Consider the following 8,376-nt stretch of genomic DNA (forward strand, 5'->3'; position numbering starts at 1 on the left):
AATTTTCCACAATTCTCCGGAGAAATTTTCATAAAAATTTGAAAAACCCGGAATTCTGGGAAAATCCGGAGGACTTTCATCTCTGATATATATATATATATACACACATATATATACACATATACATATATATATACACATATACATATACATATATACACACATGTACTTATATACACACATATATATATACACACATATATATATATATATATATATATATATATATATATATATATATATATATATATATATATATATATATATATATATATATATATATATATATATATATATATATATATATATATATATATATATATATATATATATATATATACATATATGTATACACACACACACACACACACACACACATATCAAGTTACCACTATACTATATACTGTATATTTTATCATAAAAGACAATTCGATATACATCTTATTACTGTATGGTACGGCTCAGTTCCAGAGGGTATGATACAACTGCTTTCCTTTTAAATAGATAATTATGAATGAACTTTTCAGTACTGTAAATGTAGCATTTCTTTCAAGGATATATAATCCATAAAAGACGAATCAACGTGTATAGATGATTCGATTGGGTTCTTCTCCATGCACTCATTAACATCTTTGAAATCAAAACAGATTTTCCAATTCAAATCCTTTTTTTCTTACACGATTAATGACAAGTTTTCAAGTATTGATTTCAGGCTCAAAATGCAGTTGTAGCATAAGCAGAATAAAAACCACACATTTTATGATGTCGAAAATGGTGTTCTCTCTCTGCCCCCCCCCCCCCCCCCCCCCCACACACACACACACAAACACACACACAACACCCCCCAACTGTTCTTTTGAACGAACCTGTAGAGCTGCTTTCTCTTGTCCTTGCTGACTGGACCCAATTGATCCTGGTCCAGGGACAACCAGGCTAGGAAGCTGAAGGCAGAGCCTGGCCAGCGCTGTACTGTTGGAACTACAATGCCAGCCATACTGGGCGACAGATCAAAGTACTGCATTGCGCTCTCCAGACCCTGTTTACGTACCATGACAAGGAGAGCTTTCAGAGCAGGTCCCACATAGGGATGAGCTTGGTTGGATTCTGGTGGTCTGAGCAGGTGCAGGAGCCTCAGGAGATCCCTGGCACTCAGGGACAGGGAGCCAAGGGATCCCACCAATCGCAAAAGGCTCTCTGCACAAACTCGGTGTAGCTGCCGGTGGCACTCAAGGACAGCCAGTGCTCTCAAGACCATGGCAGCATTGACACAGGTGGTACGTGTTTGCCGATTGAGGCAGATGAGCCGACAGAGCCAATCGGCAGCAAAAATCTGTAACTCTGATGAGTCCAAATCTGGCAGCCACTGGATGAGCAGGAGTAAAGGCTCCACATTGCTGATTCCCAAGATTCCCACTGATGTGTGCTCACCTTCCACTGCCTAAGCATCCACCCAAAGACACACAACCCATTACAACACAACCCACAGGAGCAACAAAACAATAAGTAGTCTCACCATGTTCATCATCTCTTTAAGGAGGTGTCGAGATGGCTGGCCAAGTGAAACGAGGACTTCGTACAAGTGATTATAACCAATTCTTTCTTTGAACACCTCCTGTGAGGTGTTAGAAAAAAGCTTTTATTATGTAATTGCTATTACTAGCAGAAATTGAGACAGCAATTTTTGTCCACCTAGCTTGGCAAATTTTACACAAATGTAGACCTGAGTTGATAATACGACTCTTTACCTTTGCAGCTGGTGATCTATGCATCACTGTGGTTAGGGCTTTAATAGTTGCTACAGCAAGGGAGTCTAACCGTCCTTGTATCACCTGAAAAAAACCCTGCATCAGCATTTTGTTTGAAAAAACATTTTCACCGTGTAAACACATGCAGGCAATTTAAATCCACACACAAAACAGGTAAGCTTTATTTACTGAAGAAAATCAAAAGATGGAGGTGTTTGGTTTTGATCTCGGTAAGAGGCAAAACATGAGTAAAATCATCAGCAATTGTTACAAGTCTAACTGTAGGAGCTGCAGGGATCACAGGTTTTACTACTTGTGTTACCTTGAAAGGAAGGAACATCTTGGTCACCACGAAATGAAAACGTAAACACTCATTTACGCACACAAGCACAAACATGCATAGTTACACGCACAAAGTATTTTTTATCACACAGACACAGAATGCAACCCACACACCAGAAGCCAAACCATGAAAACAAACACATCTCCATCCAGCTCTGTCCTGCTCCTGTCCAACAGGTACAGTGTTCCTTGCCTGATGTTTCAAGAAAATAAAACATGCAGCTGAAAAGAGTTTGAATTTTGGACCAGCTGGAGTTGGATTGTGTTGAAAATGTCAATGAGCCCAGATCCCCTCACTCATACCCTTGAACTCTGGGAGGACAAACACTGCTCCAATGTGACAGTATTCAAATGGACCCCCCAAAAAGTGAGGAAAACCAAGACAACACACAGGGGAGGATAAAAAAAAAAAAGAAAAATGCAATCCAATTAAAGGAAGCTGGCTTGCAAAGCTGTGAGGGAGGCATAGAGGTCACTCCTCAGCAAGACTGCAGAGATTTGCTGTCATACTATTCATCAGTTAATTCAAAATACAGATCTACAGAATTTGTATTGTTTTGTTCAGCTATCCATTTTATCGATATTGCAAATGGCTCGAGCGTTGCTCAGGTTCTGTGTATGTTACTTTATGCTGGAATTCAAAAGATAAACTTGTAAAGAAAAAAAAAACATCAGGCTGTAACATCTGCCTCTTCATTAGGTTTGAGTTCGCTAAAACAAGGACACTTGATGTAAAGGTCTATCTACCTTTCTTTCAGAGTACCTTGATCAATGGAGGGCTTCAAACGCAACTAACCTAAACGGCACCTCTGTGAGCAATGCCAGTACGAAGAGCTGGATGAAAATACTGGAACACAGAAGAGATCTTTTCTAAGATATTCCTGCAAAAGCAAAAATAATGAGTATCACTTTTATTTGAGAGTGCCGAAGAGTTACGGCATATATTTGTCCATATGTTTAGCGAATTTCTATGCCTGAATCTTACAAAATGTAATATTCTGGGCAGGGTCTGGTGAGGGTCTTGCTGTGGAGTGGCCAGTGTCTCTGGTCAGGTAAGGGGCGAGATGGATCGTGAATGGGGATGGGGAGGGTAGGTTGAGGTGGAACTTTCTCTGTTGTACCTGAGTGTCTCTCTCTCCTGACAGTAACCTGTTGTTGGTTATATCTTTCTGGTCCTTGTCTGCCGCCGTGCACCTAGCGTTAACCAGCTGACACACACAACAGGCAAGATGTCAGCATAGCGCGTGGGGGAGTTGAGAGAGCACGAGAGAGGAAGAGACAAAGGTGGGTGGCAGGAGGAGGAAGGATGAAGTGATTAGAGTGGCAGGTGAGAGGTGAGAAGACCTGACCCTGAGTAGGGGGTGAGAGGGGGGGGCACTGTGGCAGAGTGATGGTGATCCAGCCGAGCTGTAGAGAGTTACCAAACATGCTGCCTACAATTTTTTAAACTAAAAGCGTCAAATGAACTACACATGGTAAACAGTGCAGTGTGATAGTCTGTCGGTCCAAAAAGCCTGAAGTGTTACATTCACATACTTTCATTCACATAATTTTCAAACATTCCTGCTGAACGGAGAAATAAGGGGTGTTCACACGGCACACATTTGCATTGGTGCTGCACCGATGTATTCTGTTGCGATATATCTTACACCGGTGTAAATTTTGTGGAGCGTTCACACGTATAAAGCTGCTTACTAAAGAGAAGCGTGTTAACCCCGGGGCAGCCCCAATTGTGTTCAAACGGCAGTTTCTGCGACCGTGCAATACGATATAAAACATGCGCATGCGTAAAGTGTACTTCCTTTTCCCCGCCTTGTTTGTGACAAATCGAAAAACCATGGTTTATTCTTCTCCAGATAAATCAACGCTGTGGGCTATCAGACACCGTAAAAGGATGAGAGAGAGAAAGGAAAGATGACGGAAGTACAACAGAGCACGAAAACAACGCATTCTACCCGTATGTAATCAACTCGTCTCACGCGTAGCGAGTCTACTCCTGTAGCATTCACATGTCCCATTTCATATCGGTGCTGCCCCGCAAACTAGCATTTACTCCGGAGTAAATTTTTAAACCACCTCCTGAGCAGGGTTAAATTTGCTCGGGTTTAAGCTGTTTTCAGGGGCTACACCGGTTTAACTTTGTACGTGTGAACGCTCTACGGGGGGCAGCCCCGGTGCTGCACTGGAGTAAAAGTTGCCGTGTGAACACCCCTGTATTTTCTATCTTTAAAATTTTCTTTTTAAAAAAGAGAGAAACTATTTGCATAGCTCCTGTTTCTGAGTTTTTATAATGACCCATCATTTTACAGGCTCAAATCAACCAGGAAGTTACCTTGCTATTTTGGAGCAGTCGTATCAGATGCTCAAAGCAGTTACTGTTGAGGAAGATGGCTTGTAGAACTGGCCTGTCTGAACAAAGGAACATGTCCCTCATTGTGTCTGTGTGACAGTGAGTGAGAAGGGGGGGGGGGGACACAGACATAAAGTATGAAAGTACTCTACGAATATTCTGCAAAACTGAATGGTTGTAGGAAGGAGCACATCCATTTTTTTGTTTGCCATACCTAGCATGTGCACTTGCAGTGCCACAAAGCGGCTTTCCCAGTGCCTGCCTAGTGTTGGCACTCGACCTTTGGCTTGCTGCTGCTGCTGCTGCTGTCGAGCGGCAACCACAGCTGCTGGGTCCGAGTTGAGCAGCTTGAAGTAGTTTTCGAGCACAGAGGCAATTTCTACTTGCCGCTGGTCTGAGCTGGCGGCCAGGAGACACTGCACCACCACCCTCAAACATCCCAAAGTCAGACATGCCTTCCGATCAGGGGCCTCACTGTCCCAGTCCTCTCCTTCGTCTGAGGAACAGCTACCCATGGAGCAATCCACCAGCACCCGAATCAAAACCTCCATGGTGGCCGGAGAGACAGCAAGCAGTGCGTTCTTCTGTCGGAGGGATAAGGGGAAGGGAAGTTAAAGATGTTAAATTTAGTCTTCTTCCCGTGTTTATAGCATCATGTTCTGGCTACAAATTTGGGTTTTACATCAAAAGATGAGTATGAGATGAGAGATCAATAGTTTGGATTTTATGGGCAAGTACTTGCATCTGATCAATTTAGAACATCACTTGTGGTGTGATAAGACACCACATTTTCATGTGAAAAAACTGTTTGGAACTGAGAGATGTTACAGAAGACAGTGAATAAGACTTAATATTTAGACGCAAATCCATGACTTGTAATAAGTGCATCAAGCCTGTGGCCCATTGACCAAACTTTTGGGTTGCTATTTTGCATGCTTCTCCAAGCTTTTGACAACAGCCTCTTTCATTTGTTGATCTTTAACTATTTCAGTCTCCTCTTTAGAAGGTGAAATGCATGATCTGTAGGGTTTAAGTCGGAAATTGATTCGGTCATTCAAAAACCTTCCACTTCTTATATTTCACTTATAGAGAGCTTTCTGTTTTTTCCATTTGGTGGCATCTCAAACCCCTAAATGCAGTCTCAACAGGTAAAACCTCAAACTGAAGCTGAACATATGAGTGCCTAAAAAAAGTAATCAAAAATCTTGAATTTGTTCACATTTTGTGACATTACATTCACAAACTTGAGTGTATATTGTTGAGATTTTATGTGATAGAGTAGACCAAAACAAAGTATCACATAATTGTGAAGTGGATTGAAAATTAATTTTAAGTGAATATAAATCTGAAAAGTGTGGTGTGCATTTGGAGTAAACCCTCTGTAGTCCGATATCCCTAAAAACAATCAAGCACATGGCTACATTAAAAAAAAAAAAAAAATCCAAAATTTCAACATCTCAGAGAGCACAGTTCAATCCATCATTTAAAACTGGGAGAAAAACACAGCTGCAAATGTACCAAGAAATGGCTGTTCGCCTAAACGCACAGAGCGATTGAGTAACCAACTGGTAAGAAAAGCAGCCAAAGGTCCATGGTCACTCTTTAAGAGCAGAAGAAACACACAGCTCAGGTGGCAACTACTGTCCACGGGATAACTGCATGTTGTGCACTCCACAAATCTGGCCTTTATTGAAGAGGGGCCAGAAAGGCATACGAAGTCCTGTTTCCCATGTAGGGGACACCTCAAACATCAGAAACAACAGAAGAAGACACTTTGGTCAGATGCGACCCATGTAGAATTTTTTTTGCCTGAATGTAAAGCGTAAAACTAATAATGCTCTTCTTCACCCTGAACACACCATCCCCACTATGAAACCTGGTCGTGGTAACATCATGCTGTGGGGTTGCTTTTCTCCAGCGAGGATAGACAAAGCTGGCCACACTTGATGGGAAGATGGTTGGAGCTAAATACATGCCAATCCGTGGAAAATAACAGTTTGAGTGGCCCGGTCAAAGTCCAAATCCCACTGAGCAACTGTGACAAGACTTGAAAATTGGCATTCAATCTGGCAGAGCTTTTTTTGCAAAGAAGAATGGACACAAATTACTGTATCAAGATGTGCAATGCCGGCAAAAAAACCCTAACCTTAAAAACAGCTGTAATTGCAGAATAAGGTAGCTCTGTAAAGCATTGATGCAGGGAGGCTTAATAAAAATGCACACCACATTTTTAACGTTTCTATTTGCCTAAACGTTTGAAAACTATGTATCAGTGCCGTTCCAAATAACACATGCATGCATGTTTTTCCATGTAATTGATATTTTTACATTTCATGGACTTCTCAAGAAATCCTAAGCTATTTCAACATCAGTAACTTATTATCTTGAGCCTTATCTTGTGTGATTGGTCGAGAATCTGCGGTCCAGAAGACACATTTCTGGTAAATAAACAACATTATCCAAACATTTACAGTATTAGAGGGGTTGTTCTTTTGAACTGCTCACCAGGTGTCTTACCTGGTCACCAGCTACTATGGCACCAAATAGGTGCAGCAGACAGCATTTTAAGCTTTCCTTAAGGTGTTCACTTTCTTGAAAGCACTCTAGAAAGAGAGGACACATACAGACAGACTGATGCATTACTGGAACCTAAATTGGCCAAGGTCTAATGAGTTTGTAAAGCAGAGAAAATAAGATGCTTGTCAGCACAGAATGTGCACAAAAGAGACATGCATGAGACAGTGACTCTGGGTCATGGTATTCCCACGTCATAAACGAACTCAACTGTCAACACATCTTGTTGAGGAGGTACGACACATATGACATCTTGGTATTGTTCATGAAGAGATTTCAAGGATAACTTTGCAGATGCACGTTTGGGAACTACTGTACCATGAAGGACTGAAGCCATTACCTGCCATTATGTTTGCCATCAAACTACAACAGCTACAAATATTTGACTATTTGTTCAAAATGGCTGAGGGCAGAGACCGTTTATCATCTCATCTGCATGGCTGGCAAACACAGCAAGGACTACAGTTAAGTTGTAAGAGAACTTACAGAAAAGTCTTGAACCATTTTGGCGTTTCCCTACTTTTCAGGAACAGAAACAAATGTGAATGACAGAAGGCATGGAGGTTAGAAACGTACGGTAAAAGAAGGGGACAAATTCCACAGTAAGTGGAGCTGCTTTGTACTTCTGCCTGCTTCTCTCGACTGTGCCCAGCTGGTTCCTAGAGAAAAAAAAAGCAGGTTGGACACATGTATGAAAATTATTACACATACTAGTGGCTAACTGCAAATCAATACTGATCGCTAACTGCAATGCAATACTTATCGGTTGTATCTGCTGAGTGATATTACCCGCAGGTTCGATGCCTCCAATTGCAATAAGGGTCATAGAGGCTCTCGCAGAATGCCAGTGCATGACGTACAAACTCCTCTGCCTGGCTTTGGTCCACCAACTCTTTCTCTTTGGTATTGCTCTTCAGCTGGAAGACCACATAGAGATAAACTTCAGAGAATCTTTTCATTTAGTTCTCTTGTGCGGTCCATTGTTACGCATCCTGCACACTAAACAACGCGACCGAAAAGTGACTGAACATGACAACTGCAAAAAATATATCGGTGACTCACACGCAATGAAAAAAAAAATAGGTTACAGTATTAGGATATGCACCATATATACTACCATACTTTTTCATTTCACCACAAACTGCAAGGCATGACTGCCAAGAAAATATCCCTTATTTTTTAATTACCCTGGTGGTTGTAGCTTTGTCATAATAAAAGAGAGTGGATATTTGAGATTTTTTATTATTTATACACTGTGTATAAATAAATAAATAAATAAATAAATAAACCACACACACACACACACACACACACACACACACACACACACACACACACACACACACACACACACACACACCTCAA

The 8,376-nt window shown here is 41.4% G+C and overlaps 1 protein-coding gene across 5 annotated transcripts in view; it reads right to left on the reverse strand.

Annotated features, from left to right (window-relative positions):
- nbeal1 (neurobeachin-like 1) overlaps nt 1–8,376 on the reverse strand; it is a 44,652-nt gene that overhangs the window by 23,011 nt on the left and 13,265 nt on the right. For 4 of the 5 annotated variants that reach the window (XM_019868512.1, XM_019868511.1, XM_019868513.1 and 1 more), the window contains exons 6-14: nt 7,801–7,928; nt 7,588–7,670; nt 6,955–7,040; nt 4,652–5,021; nt 4,420–4,526; nt 3,209–3,295; nt 1,746–1,829; nt 1,514–1,612; nt 867–1,438 (exon numbers count right to left, since the gene is read on the reverse strand). In XM_019868512.1, the coding sequence (XP_019724071.1) occupies nt 867–1,438; nt 1,514–1,612; nt 1,746–1,829; nt 3,209–3,295; nt 4,420–4,526; nt 4,652–5,021; nt 6,955–7,040; nt 7,588–7,670; nt 7,801–7,928 (1,616 nt within the window). The remainder of the gene's footprint in view (nt 1–866; nt 1,439–1,513; nt 1,613–1,745; nt 1,830–3,208; nt 3,296–4,419; nt 4,527–4,651; nt 5,022–6,954; nt 7,041–7,587; nt 7,671–7,800; nt 7,929–8,376) is intronic. The other variant, XM_019868514.1, reaches the window with a different exon arrangement.

Source organism: Hippocampus comes, unplaced genomic scaffold, assembly GCF_001891065.2.
Source record: "Hippocampus comes isolate QL1 unplaced genomic scaffold, H_comes_QL1_v1.1 scaffold41, whole genome shotgun sequence".
Classification (NCBI taxonomy): domain Eukaryota; kingdom Metazoa; phylum Chordata; class Actinopteri; order Syngnathiformes; family Syngnathidae; genus Hippocampus; species Hippocampus comes.